Source organism: Zootoca vivipara, chromosome Z2 (genome assembly GCF_965207765.1).
Source record: "Zootoca vivipara chromosome Z2, rZooViv2.hap1.1, whole genome shotgun sequence".
NCBI classification, from domain to species: Eukaryota; Metazoa; Chordata; class Lepidosauria; order Squamata; family Lacertidae; genus Zootoca; species Zootoca vivipara.
This window is the reverse complement of record NC_142585.1, coordinates 11,389,287-11,410,201: the sequence shown is the minus strand read 5'-3', so window position 1 is coordinate 11,410,201 and position 20,915 is coordinate 11,389,287. Positions and strand designations below refer to the sequence as shown.

General features: G+C 45.1%; 1 protein-coding gene across 5 annotated transcripts in view; it reads left to right on the top strand.

The window, feature by feature from the left end:
• The first annotated feature begins 2,817 nt into the window (after positions 1-2,817).
• The window catches only part of KIAA1210 (KIAA1210 ortholog), a 61,251-nt gene continuing 43,153 nt past the window's right edge, over positions 2,818-20,915 (top strand). For 2 of the 5 annotated variants that reach the window (XM_088664482.1, XM_088664480.1), the window contains exon 1: positions 20,543-20,773. In XM_088664482.1, coding sequence (XP_088520608.1) covers positions 20,739-20,773 — 35 coding nt within the window. In that variant the 5' untranslated portion in view covers positions 20,543-20,738. Of the gene's footprint in view, positions 2,898-20,542; positions 20,774-20,915 lie in introns of those variants that run through there. The other 3 variants (XM_035113949.3, XM_088664481.1, XM_088664483.1) reach the window with 3 other exon arrangements.

Genomic DNA, 20,915 nt, shown 5'->3' with positions numbered 1-20,915 from the left:
CATTCCAGGTTCCTATGCAATATTTTCCTTTACAGCATCGGACTTTCCTTTCGCTTCCAGGCATATCCGCAACTGAGCGTCCTTTCGGCTTTGGCCCAGCCGCTTCATCAGCTCTGAATCTACTTGTACTTGTCCTCCGCTCTTCCTCAGTAGCATGTTGGACGCCTTCCGACCTGAGGGGCTCATCTTCCAGCGTCATAACTTTTATATGCCTGTTGTCTTTGTCCATGGAGTTTTCTTGGCAGGGATACTGGAGTGGCTTGCCAGTTCCTTCTCCAGGTGGATCACGTTTAGTCAAAACTCTCCACTATGACCTGTCCATCTTGGGTGGCCCTGCATGGCATAGCTCATAGCTTCTCTGAGTTATTCAAGCCCCTTCGCCACGACAAGGCATTGATCCATGAAGGGGACGGAGGTGATTGGTACGTTCTTTTTCTTTTCCCAGTACCTACAATTGTTTTTCTATGCCAAGCCTCATTAAGAAACCTTAAAAAAAAAGTACAGATGGACTTTTATTTATAATTAAGTATTCAATTGTGCAGCTTTGCTTAGACCTGAAAGACTTGATAAAGATAAAAGAAGAAACAAGATGGCGCTAGTTAATATGATTAGAAGACAACTGAAGGCGGTCCTGTTTAGGGAAGTTTTTAATGTTTAATGCTGTACTGTTTTAATATTTGGTTGGAAGCTGCCCAGAGTGGCTGGGGAAGCCCAGCCAGATGGGCGGGGTATAAATAATAATAATAGTAGTAATAATAATAATATTAATAATAATTATGCAGCACAGAAAAATGAGAGTTCCTCCCTTTTTCGAGGGAAGTGGGAGATGCCTGCTGGCTGACTTTGTAGTGACTTGAGACAATAATTTGGGATAACATACAGTGCATCTGTTTGCAGAATTTCTTCATTATGAGCTAGAGAGAAGGCTAAATGGATGTCTAGCAGCCCGTCTTCTAGGACCCAGAAGGGAGAATTGTGTGGTCTCCGAAAGCTGACTGATCATCAAATGACTTATATCTTTGGAATACAGTTCATTTACATTGCAATATTGCAAACAGCATGCAAACAGGCTTGGACAACAGCCCGGATTGGAGTAACTCAACAACATGGGAGTTGCTGCGTCATTACACTCTAAATGATAGACTTGGATAACAGCCCGGATTGGAGATTGGAATGAAGTCAGGGAAAGCTGCGCTGGCAAATAGACAGTTGGAAAAATACGTATTTACAAATGAAGCTGTATTCGATGGATGAAAGGATATATGATTTCTGACATGATTGAGAATCACATAGCCATGGACAGAGAACTTTAAAGTATTAAGATCGGAATGTGGAAATATGAAAACAACAAGAAGAAGGCAGAAACAAAGATATTGGAGATATACTTCAAGAGGTCCAGACTATGGGGAGCCCGGAAAAATTAAAAAGTAAAAAGTAAAAATTTGGGCTGTAATTTGGGTTTTCTAATTTCAGTTTATTGTTTTTAATTGGATTATGATTATGGATATGTTAATTGGCTGTTTTTATTGGAAAATTAATGAAAACGATTTAAAAATAAAAAATAAAAACTGGGCAACGGCGCACCGCCCGCCCGTGACTCCCAAGCCTTCCCCGATCTACTGCCCCCTTCCCCCTTTGTTTTGAGAGATCGGGGGAGGCGAGGCTTGGGAGTCGCGGGCAGATGGCCATTGCCCAGGAGGGGCACTAGGAGCGTGGTTTCTCTGCCAGGCAAGGTGCAAAGCCCTTCTTTTGCACCCTGTGAAACATAAATGCGCAGAGATTTTAAAAAAACGGCTGCCTGCCTGCAACTCCTGAGTCTCCCCCATCACTCTAAAGAAAGAGAGAAGGGGGCAGGAGATCTGTACCGCTGGACGTCCCCAGTTTTCCTTTGGCAGTGGCGGCGGCAGCGGCAGTCAGCAGCCCGGAGCCAGCCTAGAAGCACAGTTGGCACTGGCTGGCTTCAGGAGTTGCTCGCTGCCTGCCATTTTTCCTCGCCGGAAGTTCCGGCAAGGGACATAGGTGGCGCTGTGGGTTAAACCACAGAGCCTAGGGCTTGCTGATCAGAGGGTTGGCGGTTCGAATCCCCGCGACAGGGTGAGCTCCGGTTGCTCAGTCCCTGCTCCTGCCAACTTAGCAGTTTGAAAGCATGAAGTGGAAGTAGATAAATAGGTACCGCTCCAGCGGGAAGGTAAATGGTGTTTCCGTGTGCTGCTCTGGTTCGCCAGAAGCGGCTTTGTCATGCTGGCCACATGACCAGCTGGAAGCTGTACACCGGCTCCCTCGGCCAATAACACGAGATGAGCGCCGCAACCCCAGAGTCGGTCACAACTGGACCTAATGGTCAGGGGTCCCTTTACCTTTACTTTTTAAGCACAAAATAAAAAAATCCAACTAAGTTTTCAGTGTATCTGACGAAGTGTGCATGCACACGAAAGCTTATACCAAAATAAAAAACTTAGTTGGTCTTTAAGGTGCTACTGAAGGAATTTTTCTATTTTGTTTCGACTCAGACCAACACGGCTACCTACCTGTAACTTTTAAGCACAGATGTTGTAATGGTTACAAGTTACAACCCCATTGAAGAAGATAACAGTGGTTACCCAGACCTCGTTGCTGGTTATGAAGGGGCCCCCCATGACAGTTCAAGCTTCAGCCCCCCCCCCAAATGTAGGTCCGCCACTGAAAAGGGGGAGGAAGGGGCGGCAGGGAGGCAGGGTGGGTGCGTGGGTGGGTCTCGGCGCCTGCTTGCCGCTCTGCCCGCTGTGCGGCTGGGGAGGCCGATGGGCGGGGACTGGCTTGCCTGGAGAGGCAGGGCTGGGCAGCAGAGAGGGCGGAGCTCGGAGAACCACAGAAGGTGCCGCGGGAGGGCAGGACGCACCTGGGGAGACCCGCTGGATGTAAGTAGCGCCGGCACCGGGGCAGGGAGGGGAGGAGCGCGCTGGAGAGGAATTTGGAGTAATGGCTTCGGCCGGGGAGCTGGCTTGGCTGGAATAAGCCTGGATTCAGGGGAGGCAAAAGCCTCATGCAGCAAAAGGGATCGAGTCCTCCCTTACGAGGCTGGGGGTGCGGGAGACGATCTGTTTATTCCTTGCCCCCAGGAAAGGAATGGGCGTGGGGTTATTGATGGCGCGCCGGGCACAGCGCTGCCTCCGCACCTTTCTTCTCTCTCTCTTAAGCCGCGGATAGCTCAGGGCAGGAGGATGTTGCAACCGCGGGAAGAATGGGTGTGTGTGAATAAGGCAATGTTCCAAACAAGGGTTTTATTGGGGGCGGAATCCTACTTGGAAGTATCCCCTCTGATCGCGATGCCCCGCCTCTCCAAGACTCCAACCCCTGAAAAGTTTGAGGTCGCGTGCTCTGCTTCTTCTGAGGGAGGTGGTAAAGCACTCTGTACACGATCCCGGACACGAGAGGCCCCCCCCTTTTTTTCTCCTTCAGTATCCCAGGGCTCGCTGGACCCTGGTGGATCCTGGCACACATTTTGAATTTCGCGTGTGACTCGATCGCAGCTGTGATTAGTGTGCTTGCGTACGTGCGTGACACTGTATTTTAGTTCGTATTCTTCGAGAGTTTAAAATACAACTCATCTCAGGCCCTCAGGAAAGTGTGCAACTCTTAAATCAGAGAGAGGGAATGAATGGCCTGCCAGATGTTACTGGACTACAACGCCCATCGTCCCTGGCCACTGGCCTTGCTGGCGGGGGCTGATGGGAGTTGGAGTCCAACAACATCTCAGGAGGTCAGAGCTTTCGCTGTCTTTGCGTTAACTGAATGCATGCACGTTAATAATTGTGAATGAAAGAGAAGTGTATACCAGATTCAGGGAGAGACTGGGAGTAGTCTGATCGAACTCCTGACGTTCTAAATGTTCTTGAAATTATGTGGGCTTGGCTCCCTGGTTCTCATTCTCAAAGTGGTCCATTGGGAGATTTGGGTGCTGCTGACCCGCCCTTTAGAATGAAGGAATGAGCGCTTTCTCTTGAGCTCCCGGCTTATCTGACAATGTTGTGATTGTACGAACAGGAAGTGCTTCTCTTAAGAGCCTGAAATCTCTTGCGTGAAGGCAGTGGGGGCATGCACACCTCCCAGTCTTTAGAATTTAATCTTTGAGGGACGCAGCGCTAATGCAGCCCAGGGATGTCAGTACTCAAGATGTCAAAAGGCTCCATCTGTCTATTTTAAGAATACGGGGAGGCGGAAGGATTAGCTAGGCTAGCTAGTTAGACAGCCAAGAGTTTCACCATATGCTTTCTAATTTTCCTTCTTTCTCCCTCCACCCCATTTCTTTCTCTCATGTGCCCTTTGGTTGCCCTTTGGGGATGGTTGCTCTTAATTTATAAGCACAATTTGAACCACTGCAGATTTCTAATTGAAGATCCTTAATTATTCCAGTTGCATTCAATTCAGTGTCACTTCCCATACTGTATTTCCCTTCCTAAACCTTCACCTGAGAGGTTCAGAAGTATTCTGTTGTTGTTTCTATTGCTGGACATATTTTAGCAGGAGGGGTGGGAGCAAAGATCTGTTTTATTATTAGCATTTGTGATAGCAGGTTCCCGCACTCCCCATTTAAAGTTCTTATAGGAGTATCATTATAGCAGCTATTTCAGCAGGGCTATCATATACTGGTATTTCAATAATTCCACACAAGCTTATTTATGCTGGTATTTATGCCCTTTCCTACAGGTAAGATCAAAACGCTTGCTTGCATTAGGGCATGGGTGTGGAACCCCCAAGGAATTGGTGGACTGCAACTCCCATCATCCTTGATTGCTGGCCATGCTGACTGGAGCTGCTGGGAGTTGGAGTCCAAAAGCAACTGAAGGCACAGTGTTACAAACCCAGTTTGGGGTGGAAATGCACAAGTTGGTGCTAGTGCTTCTGCTTATTAGGGTTGCCAACTTACTAAGGCAATTTTTTAAAAAAATAAAAAAGATGCATTTTAATCATTGCATGATGGACTGTACAATCACAGGACATGTTGTAATTAGTTTTCCCAGAAGAACTCAGATTCTGGAATAATGCATGTTATTGCAGGAACAAACACATTGAAAAGTGCTTTCTTTTGAGATAACTGTTTTTTGGTGGAGGGAAATAACCTGACCTGCTTGGGTACCACTTTTCACTTAGGGATGGGGAACCTACAGCATTTCCAGATGGTGGTGAACGCCAGCAGCAATATGAAGCTGCATCAAGTGATATTTTATTTATAGCCACTCTGCCTTTTTCCTCTCTTTTTTTTAAAATAATATTTTATTAAAGCAATATATTAAATAAACCAAGTAACATAACAAACAAACAAGATGCACACTATTATTGCTAACATGAGCAATTTTAACTTGGAGCAGCTTTATTTTTACTGTCTCTCTGGATGGACAGTAACAGCTTTCATTTGTTTTAATTTGTTATGTTTGTATGAATCATTGTCATTAATAATAATAGTACTTGCATTGAACTTCTCCTTTATTCCTCTGTTAGCTGCCCTGGAAATATAAATTTAAACCACATTTTGTAAATGTGGAGTGCAGGGAAGGGAAGTGTTTCTGCTTCATTTCTTGAATTTCCTTCCCATCCATTTATTTGTTTAGGTTTTCCTAGCACTGGAAACCATGGTGTCAATGGAAAGCAATAATTTTAGACTCTGATTGCTTTTGCCACCAGCACCTTAGTACTGTGCAATGAGCACAAACTCCACTCCACAGAACAGGGATGAAGACACAACCTCCAGATGCTGCCAATGTCCAGCCCTGCTGGCTGCGGCTGATGGGAGCTGGAGACCCTCAGCTTTTGGAGGGCCACAAGTTCCCCACCCCACCACTACTTTGTGATTGACATCCATCTGTCTTGAGAGACGATGGAGTGCGCCTGCAGGGGTGAAGTCAAAACTCTGTGTGGGCAGCACTGAAGTGATAACCCCGGGGTGCAAACCTGGGCAGTGTCTATGGAGGTCCTGGGATGCCCAGATGACAATATCCTGCATTCTGCCTCACTGATGTGGTCCAAAGCAAAGCAAAGCAATGCGTTTGGCACTAGCTTGGTTGCAGGAGTTGCTGGAAGGAGGCGTACAAGGCGCCATCCAACTGCCTTAGGCCCGGGACTCCACTCTGGATTTCTGAAGGGTTTACTCCTTAGCCTTTTCTTCTCTCAAAGATATCCCACAAGCCAGCAGAGGTTTAGGACCAGAGCTTTCCTTCTCCTAGATGGGCTATCTTCCCAGGTTGTCAAGCCCCATCTACCGCTTCTTGAAATACTTTGTACATTGGAGCAAACAGCGTATTTCCCACTTTTTTTACGCATAGCAACCTCTGGATATTTCATGATCCTAGCAAATAAACATTTTCACATCTCCAATCAGTCTCTGCCTAATGCTTAATTCCACTTTTAAATCTGGTGAACATAGTCTAATACATGGTTTTAATGGGAGAAAATACACGTGTTTGTGTGTGTGTGTGTGTGTGTGTGTGTGTGTGTGTGGGTGGGTGTGGTGTCTCAATAGGCCTGATCTTCTGCCTCTTTCCCCGCCCTCCTACTGGAGGATTGCTGCTAATCTTTGTCTTTCTAGCACAGCCGCTTGGTTAGCCTCTGTGGTTAGCCTCCAGATCATTAGTTACATAATGTGGGCATCAAATGATGCAAAAGAAGAGCAAGCACAGGGTAGAAGCTGCATCTCTTGATTTCTCATGGGGTTGCATGAAAATGTTACCCTGCAAAAAAATTTCAAGGAAAAGATGTGCTTTCAGGAAGCAAACAAACCTACTTTTGTAACAACTTGCATTTTTCTCTCTGCTCATTTGTGGCTCTGGTGAGGTATTTTTTAAATATTTCTCTCTCTCCAAAATTCTGCACAGCAAAGAGACCTGCATAACCTACTCAGCATCCATACCACTTGACTTCATCTTCATCTTCAAAGTACCTGCAATTAGGGATGGAAGGACCTGTCAATTCCTGTTCTCTCAGTTTCTCGTTTTTTGAATCTTAAATTCAGTTCTCCCATTGCTGCACCAATTTACAAATATGTGGTGGGTTGTTTTTTTTAATCCTTATGGAAATTCTTCAGCATTTTTGTGTGAATGTCTTTTAATAAATGTCTTTTTGTATGCAGTTTTGATTGATTCACACATTTTTGCAAGCAAGTTTTTCCCCTAATATAATGGATTTCTGTGGTATTTTCACTAGCATAATCATTTTTATGCACACTTTTACCTAATATATGCCTTTTGGGGGGAGGGTAAACATTGTTTGGAGGAGTGCAGCACAAAATTTAAATAAATATAAATTTCAATAGATGAGTGTGCTTTGGTTCTTGGATCATTTCAAAAAACGGAGTCACCTTTAAATGCAAACTAAATCAAATCTTTCCCTTATCTTATGAAAAAGCTACAAGTAAATTGTGTAGGTATTCTGTAGGTACTCTTCTTTCTTCATTGCCTTCCACCTCTTTCTAGTGCACCTCCACACTAACATATGCATTTATATGCTCTTTATAAATGCAAGATACCTATTTTTGTGTGCATATTTTGGGACTGAAAATCTGGAGAAATGTGTGATCTAACTACTAATACTGCTGTGATCCACAGGCAGCTTTGGAAAAGTCAAATCAGGTTGATCTGCTGAAGAAAAAAAAAGTGGACAAATTCTTCCTACTTTCCCTAGTATTTTGCATCTGCCTTCAAGGATGCCACTTCCCCTTAACATCTGTTTACTCCACTTCAAAATGCAAAGTACAAAACTGTCAGGATTGTTCCTACGAACCTGCGCTGCTGAACTATGCACACATTAAGGGCTTGAAATGAATGCATCAATATTGTTTCCCCCTGCTGTGGTTCAAGACATGTTCTCACGGTGTTATACCGTACACATCAGAACAGGGTTGTCTTCAGCCAATGCTCAAGACCTGCTTGGTTTCTTTGCCACTGCAGCCCCATCTCAGGAACTCCTATTCATGAAGCTGTCACCTGCACATGTGTGCACATTTCTGCATGCACAATGGGTACCTCAAATGTACACACCTGATTTCATTACAAAGTGAATGTGGCTTTAAGATTTATAGTCTGATTGAAGCTGGTTTGAGAGAGAGAAAAAATCCTCCAAACAGCATTATTTCTCAGGAAACTACAGGATTGTTTTGGTTTGTAGCTACCGTAAATGCAGCTTCAAGAACTAGCAGTGGGAATGCACTGGCTGAGGAGTAAAGGGGTAATTTGTACACAGCCCAGGCTACTTAATAAAAGACTGCAGCAAGCCAGGCAGAGATCCTTTGCATGTTGCTAACACTTACAGATTTGAGCTCAGCTTTCACACCAGATGTTCCTCTTATTAACAGCATTCGTCCTTAACTTCACTTGATAAACCTGGGTTTTGTCTGAGCTTGCCTGTCTTCTTCCCTGAGGAATTGTAGAGCAGGAAAGCAACTCCTTGTAAGGGGTTTTAATTTTTTTATTTTCATCTCTTTTTTTGGCATGCTTGCCTGCAGAGCTTCTTCTTTGATGGTGCTCCTCTGTGCTGGTTCACACCCCTCCTCCTCCAATGAGTTGTAGCCAGGCAGGTTGCCAAACATAGAATTGTCACTCTACTTCCAGACGGAATGAGACACTGATCCTGACCATTCTGTGCCTCCAGTGGCTGCCTTGGTTTGGGTATCTGCACCAAGTGATACTTCTTAGGACTGATGTGAAAGATGGAGCAACCCCCAGGGAGGAACAGCTAAACCTTTTGTTTGGCTGAGACAAATAGTCCTGTAATGAAAAATTCTGTAGCGTCACATCAAGTCCCCCCCCCCTTCTTGATTTTTTACTTTCGGGTGGCTATTTACTTAACAAAATTTGCATGCCGCTCAACCATACATAAGCCTCCGGGAAGTGATTTGTAAAGAATATGAAGTATGCATTCAAATTGACATTAAAAACAGCTTATAACAAAAAGCAAAATGAATAAAATCAACACTTAGAAGTATGCATTTCTAAGCCAAAATTATAGGCTTCTTGTCTTTACTGGTCTGAGTAGGTTCATCTAAACTGAAACGGTATTAGCGCCGGTGCTGAAAAGAATACAGCAGAAGCACCAGGAAAATGTCAATGGGCAGGGAGTTCCGAAGTGTGGGAGCCGTCAGACTAAAATATCAGTTACTTACAAGTGTGGAATGAACATTCTTTAAAATGCCAGTTCTGCAGCTCTTGTGTTCCATTGGGCATATGTGGTGTCAGCTGATGTTTCTGTAGCTACCTGAAACTGCTTGCTCGAATGGCTGCTGGTGGCTAGGCTAGGAGATGCTGTTTCACTCACATTGATGGCTCCAGTGGCTACTAAGGAAGGATGTGCTCCACAAAATGAGGTCTGGGAAAGCAGTTGAGAATTGCAATATTGCTAGCACAGGAGGCAGAGAGTTCAGTTGTGCTGGTGGCTGGAAGGAGGAATCCAGAATGTAGCAGCTAGCCTGGTGACTGGGATTGGTTGACCAATCCTGGTACCTACATTGGCTCCCAGTATGTTTCCGAGCACAATTCAAAGTATTGGTGCTGACCTTTAAAGCCCTAAATGGTCCTTGGCCAAGTATACCTGAAGGAGAGTCTCTACCCCCATCATCCAGCCTGGACACTGAGATCCAGTTCCGAAGGCTTTCTGGTGGTTCTCTCACTGTGAAGCTACAGGGAACCAGGCAGAGGGCCTGCCGTGGCACCAATCACATGTCAAGGAGATTAGTAACATTACTATACAGTCAAACCTTGGTTGTCGAATGTAATCTGTTCTGGAAGCCCGTTCAGCTTCCGAAACATTTGACAACCGAGACGCAGCTTCTGATTGGTTGCAAGAGCTTCCTGCACTCAAGTGGAAGCTGCGTTGGACATTTAGCTTCCAAAAATGTTTGAAAACTGGAGCATTTACTTCCATGTTTTTGGTGTTCGGGAGCCGAAATGTTCGAAAACGAAGCCATTCGGGAACTGAGGTTTGACTGTATAACCTTTAGAAGACATCTGAAGGTAGCCCTGTATAGGGAAGCTGTAGCGGTCACTCTGACCTGCACATCACCACTGGACGTTTTACGGTCGACTGGTGATGTGCCAACTACAAAATAAACACCTCCACCAAAACACCACAGACCAGGATACAGATAAAATAAAACAAAGTTGCTTTATTGTGTGTTCATATGCTTAATGGTTGCAGTACAAATCTTGTTGTTGTTTAGTCGTTTAGTCGTGTCCGACTCTTCGTGACCCCGTACAAATCTTAGGTTGTTCTAAATTTCAGATGGTTCCTATACTGGCCTATTACCTCTAATTATAAATTACCGGCCTATTACCGCTAAAGTCAACTAAGTAAATATTTATTAATAATCTCACAACTTTGTATCCCGTCTGACTAAATCACCACCTATTCTCCTTCCTCAATATACTAAACCAGCTCTCTCTGCATATAACTAACCACTCCTAGCTCAACACCAACTCCCACTCCCTCAACCTCAACTCCAACCCCAACTCAACTGACTCACTGCCACTCGGGAGGGGTTTTTATCCCTGGGCTGAGCCCGCCCCCGAGGGTTCTATCTGCTCCAAGTTTAACCCCTCACATGCTGGGTCTTGTCTAGGTGGCGAATCGCCACAGAAGCTTTTTAAGGTTTAATGTTTTCTTCTGTTTGTATATATGTTGGAAGCTAGAGCGGCTGGGGCAGCCTAGTCAGAAGGGCGTGGTATAATAATAATAATAATAATAATAATAATAATAATAATAATAATATTGTTAAAGGGGAGGGCTCTATGTAGATGCTGTTTGCTTTGGGGAAAAGTGATACTGAGTCACACAGTAGTGCTGTCTGATTGCCTGTTTACTCCCTCCATGATCAACTCATATATATTTGTAAATATATAGATATGGGTGGGTGGGGGACTAATCTTAAGGATCCAGTGCTTTTTCCTTCTAAGGAAATGAAGCAACCCCATTACCATTGCAATTTTTCCTGCTAAGAAGAGGAGGTGGTGAGGTTGTGAATGAAACTGGATCGTGCCAAACAGACAGGCGCAATGGCAATTCAAAAACCCTTTGCTTGAAATTGCAGGAGGGGAGAGTGCTCTTGCATTCAGGTCCTGCTCGTCAGGTTCCCATGGGCACGTGAAAGCCACTGTAAGAACATGGTGCTGGACTAGATGGGCCATTGGTTTGATCCAGTTGACACTTCTTATGGTCTTAACTGGGTGAATATTCAGCCTATGCCAGCTGAATTATACGTGGCATGAAAACGTTTGCTGTGCCTGTGAAATAGCCATAGTTGTGGGAGAAGACCTGACTATGGAATCTGTAAAAGCAGAATATGGAAAAATGAGAGGAGATGTACTATTTGGGGCATGCTGTTATATTTGACAAGGAACAATATGGATCTCATTAGAAAGACCTTTCATCTCCCACCCCACCTCGCTGCCCCATCGTCATTTTGCGAAGCCATTTAAAGCTTAGGAAAAAGTATGAGCATTTCCCTCTGGCTTCAATTTCCCCAACACTAAGCAATCCCATCAATATTTTTTTTAGTCATTGGTTTAGCAGGGAGAATGAATTGGCCCTGCTGCTAAATTTTAAACTCAGTTTTGTTTTGCATTTCTCTCTGGGTTTCCCTCTCTCTTTTTGATGAGGTTTCCCATCTTAACCACTTTCTGCATTTATTGCAGTTGACAGCTTTTCCCATTCAAATGCCTGAAACGTTTTAGTTTGGAGCTCAAGTTCCAAGCTGGCATACAGAATGTAATCCTTGGGAATTCAGTTCTGAGCGATATTAAATTGTACAATTTCAGTTTTGATCTCAGCCCCTCTTTTTCTGGGCTTACTCTGTTGGATCATACTGGGGAAGGAATTTCTATCTCACTTCCTGAATTTATTTATTGTATCTATATACCGCCCTATACCCAGAGATCTTAGGGCAGTTCACAGAAAAGATCATAATATATAAAATCAATAACCCAAATAACCCCATCCCCCAAGAGCCACATTTTAAAAGGGCACAGATCAACCAAAGGCCTTAAAAAGGAACATTTTCCCCTGGCACTGAAAGGTGTATAATGAAGGTGCCAGGCAAACTTCCCTGGGGAGAGCATTCCATGGACGGGAAGCCACTGCCCTGTTCTCATGTTGCCACCCTCCGGACCTCTCAAGGAGGAGGCACACTCAGAAGATGATATCAGGGTCCGAGTAGGTTCAGATGGAAAGAGGTGGTCCTTGAGGTATTGAAGTCCTGAGGCATTTAAGGCTTTATAGGTCAAAAACAGCACTTTGAATTGGGCCCGGAAACTCATTGGTAGCCAGTGCAGTCGGACCAGGTTTGGTGTAATATGTTCAAACTGTCTTGCTCCGATGAGCAACCTGACAGCTGAATTCTGCACCAGCTGAAATTTCCAAGCCATCTTCAGAGGCAGCCACACGTATAACGCATTGCAGTAATCTAACCCCGAGGTTACCAGAGCATAGAACGCACATTCGCAAGTTGAAAAAAAATGTAAGTCGAATCCCATAGGAATGCATTGGGAGAAAAAATTCGTAAGTCGAAGCAACCCTATCTAAAAATTTGTAAGTAGAAAAAATCCTATCTAAACCGTATCCAAGATGGCGGACGGAGCTCCGTTCGTAAGTAGAAACATTCATAAGTAGAGTTATTCGTAAGTAGAGGTACCACTGTAGTTAGGCTATCCCTGTCCAGATAGGGGCATAGCTGGGCCACCAGCCAAAGCTGATGGAAGGCGCTCTGGGCCACTGAGGCCACCTGAGCCTCAAGCGACGGCAAAGGGTCCAGGAGTACCCCCAAGCTGTGAACCTGCTCCTTCAGGGGAAGTATAACCCCATCAAGAGCAGGTGATCTCCTACCCATCTGGTCTAGGGAACACCCAGCTAACAATGCCTCAGTCTTATCTGGATTGAGCTTCAGTTTGTTGGTTCTCATCCAGTCCATTACTGAGGCAAAACACTGGTCCAACACTTCCACTGTCTCACCTGCAGATGTAAAGGAGAAATAGAGCTGAGTATCATCAGCATACTGCTGACAATGTACTCCAAACCTCCGGATAACCCGACTCAGTGGTTTCATGTAGATGTTAAACAACATGGGGAATAGGATTGAGCCCTGCGGAACCCCACATTGAAGGTTTCATGGGGTTGAAAAGCATTCCCCAAGTAACACTCTCTGGGGACAACCATCCAAGTAGGACTGGAACCACCAGAAAGTGGTCGGTGCCACCCACCCCCAGTTCAGAGTCACTCAAGAAGGATACCATGGCTGATGGTATTGAAAGCTGCTAAGTGGTTGAGAACAATTAGCAGGGACATGTTTCCCTTGTTTCTCTCTCAACAGAGGTAATCATACAGGGCGACCAAAGCAGTTTCTGTGCCCGATCCAGGAAATCAGTTTCTTCCAAAAGCGCCTGGATCTGGTCTGCGACCACTCCAGAACGTTGCCCAGGAAAGGGAGATAAGCAACTGGCTGGTAGTTAGTTAGGTTTTCTGAATCCAGGGAAGGTTTATTATTAAGGAGCAGTTTTTATCACTGCCTCCTTCAGACAGGCAGGGACCACCCACTCTCATAAAGAGGCATTGATCACCTCCCTGGCCCAGCCAACTGTTCCCTCCCTGCTGGTTTTTATCAGCCAAGAGGGGCAGGGTCTAGAGTGCAAGTGGTTGCCCTGACTGATCCAGGCACCTTGTCCATCCACATCCTCGAGCCTTACCAGCTGAAATTCACCCAACACAACAGGACTAGACTGTGCTCTGGACGCCCCATGAGATTCATCTGCTATAACAGCAGATGCAAGTGATTTTATCCTCAAAATGCTTTGCAAACAAGTCACAGTGAGCTACCGTACGACCTGGAAAAGCTCTTCCAGATGACATAATGAGGAGTTGTTAGGTGTTGAGATGCTGTTCACATGTTGAGTATGCTCAACAGTGGTCTATGTTCATTGAAAAAAAAATCTTAGCCCCTAGCCATCAAAAGCAACTGAGCAAGCAGCTTCAGCAAACTGCAGATCAGTTGATGGCCGCTGTTCCTTAGCAATCAACCAAGTGGAACAAACAAACAAGATTATAATCTCTTCACCGGAGCCAGACAACATCGCAGCATTTTCATTGCACCAGGAATGAGGGACCTGCAGCTTTCCAGTTGCTGATGGGCTGCAACTTCCACCATCCCAGACCACTGACCATGCTGGCCAGAGCTGATGAGAGTTGCAGTTCAACAACTTCTGGAGGGCCACAGGTTTCTCATCCCTAATTTACAGAACTATTTGTCCCAGTGATGCAAAAAAAAAGCATAGCTGAGTTCATCGGTACTTGCTTCTGGGTGAAATAGAACCCTTCAGTCCTTTGCAAACTTGCAAGGGACTAAGTGCTGTTGAACGTGGTGGGAGTTGAGGTCATAGTGGATAGCTTGATAAAGACGTTGACCCTAGTGTGCAGCAGCTGTGAAATAGGCAGGAAAGGAACTGAAAATAAAAGTGACTGTATCATGATGCTGTTATACAATTCTATGGTGTAAATGGATTTGGAGTACTGTTCTGTCCACCTCTCCTCCAAGACGATATTGCAGAGTTGGGGGGAAATCCAGTAAAGGGCAGACAAAATGATCGAAGGAGTGGAGCAATTCTCCTATGAGGAAAGGTTGCAGCATTCGAGTTGTTTTTTTTTTTTAATGTTTATGGAACAGGTGAGGAGGTGCTGGCATAAAATTCTAAATAGCATGAAGAAGGTAAATATAAGTCTCCCCCTTATAATAACACTATAACATGTTGACATCCAATGAAGCTAAATGCTCAGGACAGATAACTAGCAGGTATTTCTTCACACAGCACATAAACTGTGGAACTTGCTCCTGCAGGAGGCAGCGATAGTCGGTCACCAATTGAGATGGCCTTAAAAGAGGATTGGACTAATTCATGGAGGGTAAGGCTAGCAATGACTATTAGCCACAAGAGCTGTGCCTTGCCTTCATGGTTGGAGTAGTAGTGCTTCTGAATACCACTTCAGGAAGCCACAAGAGGGGAGTAGGCTCTTGGGCTCGAATCCTGCTTGCATTTGCCAGTTCCACTGTGAGAACAAAACCCTGGACTAGAAGGGCCTGATCCTTAGATGGCTCTAACGTCTGAGTAAACATGCATTGCATTGTGCTGTCAAGCATGGAAGAGTAGCCATATCAGTGCGTTACTCACTGGTTGTTTTTAATCAGCATTTGCCTACCCAGTTCTCCCTAGCTGTTATGGATTCTATACTCTCCAGCTAGTGCAGCTGTGCTTGTTGGGGCTGATGCAGGGTGGTTGTTACCGAAAACATCTGAAGGGAAAATAGTTTGCCGAAGATTGGTTTTAATGACTTCATTTTCAGTGTTTTTTTATTTTAATTTATTTATTGGTACATTATAGAGGTTTTTGCCCCTTCATGGATCAATGCCTTGTCGTGGCAAAGGGGCTTGAATAACTCAGAGAAGCTATGAGCTATGCCATGCAGGGCCACCCAAGATGGACAGGTCATAGTGGAGAGTTTTGACTAAACGTGATCCACCTGGAGAAGGAACTGGCAAGCCACTCCAGTATCCCTGCCAAGAAAACTCCATGGACAAAGACAACAGGCATATAAAAGTTATGACGCTGGAAGATGAGCCCCTCAGGTCGGAAGGCGTCCAACATGCTACTGAGGAAGAGCGGAGGACAAGTACAAGTAGATTCAGAGCTGATGAAGCGGCTGGGCCAAAGCCGAAAGGTCGCTCAGTTGCGGATATGCCTGGAAGCGAAAGGAAAGTCCGATGCTGTAAAGAAAAATATTGCATAGGAACCTGGAATGTAAGAACCATAGATGGAGGTAAGCTGGATGTGGTCAAAAATGAGATGGCAAGAATAAATATTGACATCCTGGGCATCAGTGAACTAAAATGGAAGGGAATGGGCAAATTCAGTTCGGATGACTATCATATCCACTACTGTGGGAAAGAATCCCGTAGAAGAAATGGAGTGGCCCTCATAGTCAACAAAAGAGTGGCAAAAGCTGTAATGGGATGCAATCTCAAAAATGACAGAATGATCTCGATCCGAATCCAAGGCAGACCTTTTAACATCACAGTAATCCAAGTTTATGTACCAACTACCGGTGCTGAAGAAAGTGAAATTGACCAATTCTATGAACAACACCTTCTAGAAATGATACCAAAGAAGGATGTTCTTCTCATTACAGGGGATTGGAATGCTAAAGTAGGGAATCAAGAGATAAAAGGAACAACTGGTAAGTTTGGCCTTGGAGTTCAAAATGAAGCAGGGCAAAGGCTACTAGAGTTCTGTCAAGAGAACAAGCTGGTCATCACAAACACTCTTTTCCAACAACACAAGAGACGACTCTACACATGGATATCACCAAATGGGCAGTAACGAAATCAGATTGATTATATTCTCTGCAGCCAAAGATGGAGAAGCTCTCTACAGTCAGCAAAAACAAGACCTGGAGCTGACTGTAACTCAGATCATCAGTTTCTTATAGCAAAATTCTAGCTTAAACTGAAGAAAGTAGGAAAAACCACTGGGCCAGTAAGATACAATCTAAATCAAATCCCTTATGAATACACAGTGGAAGTGAGGAACAGGTTTAAGGATTTAGATTTGGTGGACAGAGTGCCTGAAGAACTATGGATGGAGGCTCATAACATTATACAGGAGGCAGCAACAAAAACCATCCCAAGGAAAAGGAAATGCAAGAAAGCAAAATGGCTGTCCAATGAGGCCTTACAAATAGCAGAGGAGAGGAGGCAAGCAAAATGCATGGGAGATAGGGAAAGATACAGGAAACTGAATGCAGATTTCCAAAAAATAGCAAGGAGAGACAAGAGGGTCTTCTTAAATGAGCAATGCAAAGAAATAGAGGAAAACAATAGAATGGGGAAAACCAGAGATCTGTTCAAGAAAATTGGAGATATGAAAGGAACATTTTGTACAAAGATTACCATAATAAAGGACAAAAGTGGTAAGGACCTAACAGAAGCAGAAGACATCAAGAAGAGGTGGCAAGTATACACAGAGGAATTATACCAGAAAGATATGGAGGTCTCGTACACCCCAGGTAGTGTGGTTGCTGACCTTGAGCCAGACATCTTGGAGAGTGAAGTCAAATGGGCCTTAGAAAGCCCTGCTAATAACAAGGCCAGTGGAAGTGATGATATTCCAGCTAAACTATTTAAATTTTTAAAAGATGATGCTGTTATGGTGCTACACCCAATATGCCAGCAAGTTTGGAAAACTCAGCAATGGCCAGAGGATTGGAGAATATCAGTCTACATCCCAATTCCAAAGAAGGGCAGTGCCAAAGAATGCTCCAACTACCACACAATTGCGCTCATTTCACACGCTAGCAAGGTTATGCTTAAAATTCTAAAAGGCAGGCTTAGGCAGTATGTGGACCAAGAACTCCCAGAAGTGCAAGCTGGATTTCGAAGGGGTAGAGGAACCAGAGACCAAATAGCAAACATGCGCTGGATTATGGAGAAAGCTAGAGAGTTCCAGAAAAATGTCTACTTCTGCTTCATTGACTATGCAAAAGCCTTTGACTGTGTTGACCACAGCAAACTATGGCAAGTTCTTAAAGAAATGGGAGTGCCTGATCACCTCATCTGTCTCCTGAGAAATCTCTATGTGGGACAAGAAGCTACAGTTAGAACTGGATATGGAACAACTGATTGGTTCAAAATTGGGAAAGGAGTACGACAAGGTTGTATATTGTCTCCCTGCTTATTTAACTTATATGCAGAATTCATCATGCAAAAGGCTGGACTAGATGAATCCCAAGCCGGAATTAAGATTGCCGGAAGAAATATCAACAACCTCAGATATGCAGATGACACAACCTTGATAGCAGAAAGTGAGGAGGAATTAAAGAACCTTTTAATGAGGGTGGAAGAGGAGAGCGCAAAATATGGTCTGAAGCTCAACATCAAAAAAACCAAGATCATGGCCACTGGTCCCATCTCCTCCTGGCAAATGGAAGGGGAAGAAATGGAGGCAGTGAGAGATTTTACTTTCTTGGGCTCCTTGATCACTGCAGATGGTGACAGCAGTCACGAAATTAAAAGACGCCTGCTTCTTGGGAGAAAAGCAATGACAAACCTAGACAGCATCTTAAAAAGCAGAGACATCACCTTGCCTACAAAGGTCCGTATAGTTAAAGCTATGGTTTTCCCAGTAGTGATGTATGGAAGTGAGAGCTGGACCATAAAGAAGGCTGATCGCCGAAGAACTGATGCTTTTTTTGAATTATGGTGCTGGAGGAGACTCTTGAGAGTCCTATGGACTGCAAGAAGATCAAACCTATCCATTCTTAAGGAAATCAGCCCTGAGTGCTCACTGGAAGGACAGATTGTGAAGCTGAGGCTCCAATCCTTTGGCCACCTCATGAGAAGAGAAGAATCCTTGGAAAAGACCCTGATGTTGGGAAAGATTGAGGGCAGGGCCGGGGCTTCCACTTAGGCAAACTAGGCCATTGCCTAGAGCGCTGAAGTGGAGGGGGCGCTGAACAGCCCGCCCGCCGCTGCCCGGTGCCGCCTGCAGGGTCGTCTCTGGGCCCGGGCTGGGGAAGGAGGACGACGAGCAAAGCTCCCCCCCGCCCGCCACCGCCAGCCGCGCTCCCGCACAAAGCTCCGTAGACACACGGGAGTGCGAGCCTGAGGCCACCTAGATGCGCCTGTCAGCTGTAGAGCGGCTTCAGGCTGCTATCCTGAGGCACCTCCGGAGAGCGTCCTGAAGCCACTCTACAAGCTACATCTGACAGGCGCAGCGAGGTGCCCCGGGCTTGTGCTCCCACGCAAAGTTCCATAGGCGCGCGGGAGCGTGAGCCTAAGGCCACCTCGCTGCTCCTGTCAGCTGTAGAGTGGCTTCAGGCCGCTATCCCGAGGCGCCCGTGTGCCTCCAGAGAGCTGCCTGAAGCCGCTGTACAAGCTACAGCTGACAGGCGCAGCGAGGTGGCACCAGGCTTGCGCTCCCGTGCAAAGCTCCGGATGCACGCGGGAGCGGGAGCCTGAGACCACCTCCCCACGCCTCTCAACTGTTTTTATTTTATTTTTATTTTTCTAATTTTCTTCTAATTTTTATTTTTTTCTAATTTTTATTCCCCCCCCCAATTTTTATTTTTTCTAATTTTTATTTCCCCCCTAATTTTTATTTTTATTTTTTCTGATTTTTATTTTTTTCTATTTTCTATTTTTCTATTTTCTATTTTATTTATTTATTTATTTGGGGGGGCACCAGAAGGTGATCTCGCCTAGGGCGCAAAAAACCCCTAGCACCGGCCCTGATAGAGGGCACAAGGAGAAGGGGACGACAGAGGACGAGATGGTTGGACAGTGTTCTCGAAGCTACCAACATGAGTTGGACCAAACTGCGGGAGGCAGTGCAAGACAGGAGTGCCTGGCGTGCTATGGTCCATGGGGTCACGAAGAGTCGGACACGACTAAACGACTAAACAACAAAAGAGGTTTTTGTCAATTTGGTAGTACAGTTGTACCTTGGTTTTTGAACAGCGTAGTTCTTGAATGTTTTGGCTCCCGAATGCCGCAAGCCCAGAAGTGACTGTTCCGGTTTGCAAACTATTTTTGGAAGCCGAATGTCTGATGGTGCTTCCGCTGCGTCCGATTGGCTGCAGGAGCTTCCTGCAGCCAATCAGAAGCCGCACTTTGATTTCCGAACGTTCTGGAAGTTGAACGGACTTCTGGAACATATTCTGTTTGACTTCCAAGGTACGACTCTATATAAATCTTGTCAAGTAAAATATAACGGGAATCTCTTTTTAAAAAAAAAAATAGCTGGAGGGAATAAGCTACACTGTTGCATTGCTGAGAGAAATTACTTTCCTCAACAACTGGCTGCGCAGCATGCTAGAAAGGATGTTCCTTGCTGTATAATTTAGACTCCTAATGGCTTCAGGAAATACGGTAACTTCTCCATTGCTGTCATTAACCTGTTGACACTGTTTTCTTCTCTGCTTCATTTGGGTGCCCCAACATTTCACAACAGCGTATTTTCTGAAATCACTCCAATAGCAGGGATAGGCAACCAGTGCCCCTCCAGATGTTGCAGCTCCCATTATCCCTGATCATTGGCTCTGCTGGCTAATGCTGATGGGACTTGCAGTCCAGAAGCGGGGGGGGGTGTCACAAGCTCCCCATTTTTGCCATATAGAAAGCTGCCTTGCACTGAGTCAGGGCTGTTGGTCCATCTAGCTAAGGATTTGCACTGACAGGCAGTGGTTCTCCAGGGTTGCAGCCAGGAGCCTTTCCTGCCCCTTCCTGGAGCTGCTTGGGATAGAATTTGGGACTCTCTGCGAACAAACGCTACTTTTTCTTAACAGGATTGCAGCTTGCTAGTTGTTTCAAGTGTGTGTTCTTCTTTAATAGTCGGCAGAGTCCCTTATTAGCCATGGGGTGGGGGGAGAGAGAGGCGGAGAGACAAACAGCTGGAGATGCTGTGGTTTTGTAGAGCTTGAGAGACAGGAAAGGGTAGAGTTAACAATTCATACCCATGTATGGAACAAGCACAACCTTCTTTGGATCCTTTTCAGCAGAGCCTGTGGGCCTCAGATCAGGAACTTTATCTGGCTAGTAATCTATAGGCATGCTGGCTTTTGAGTTGGTGTGAGGCAACTGGAAAGCCGGATGCTAAGTGCTTAGTTCTGATAGAAGGAAGCATCTTTATATGCACACGAGGCGTTATTGAATATATGCACACATTGACTGTGTATGAGATATCATGGCAGGGTTCTACAATTGTCTGAACATTAACAAGTAAGTGACTTTAATTATTCTTTGCTTCCCACCTCCTTCCCCCATAGTTCCTTCACAGCGTGGAGACTTTTGCAAACACTTCTTTTTCTTCCTTTCTATCATTGTATGATAATTGTATGCAAGAACAGGGACAGCTTATCAA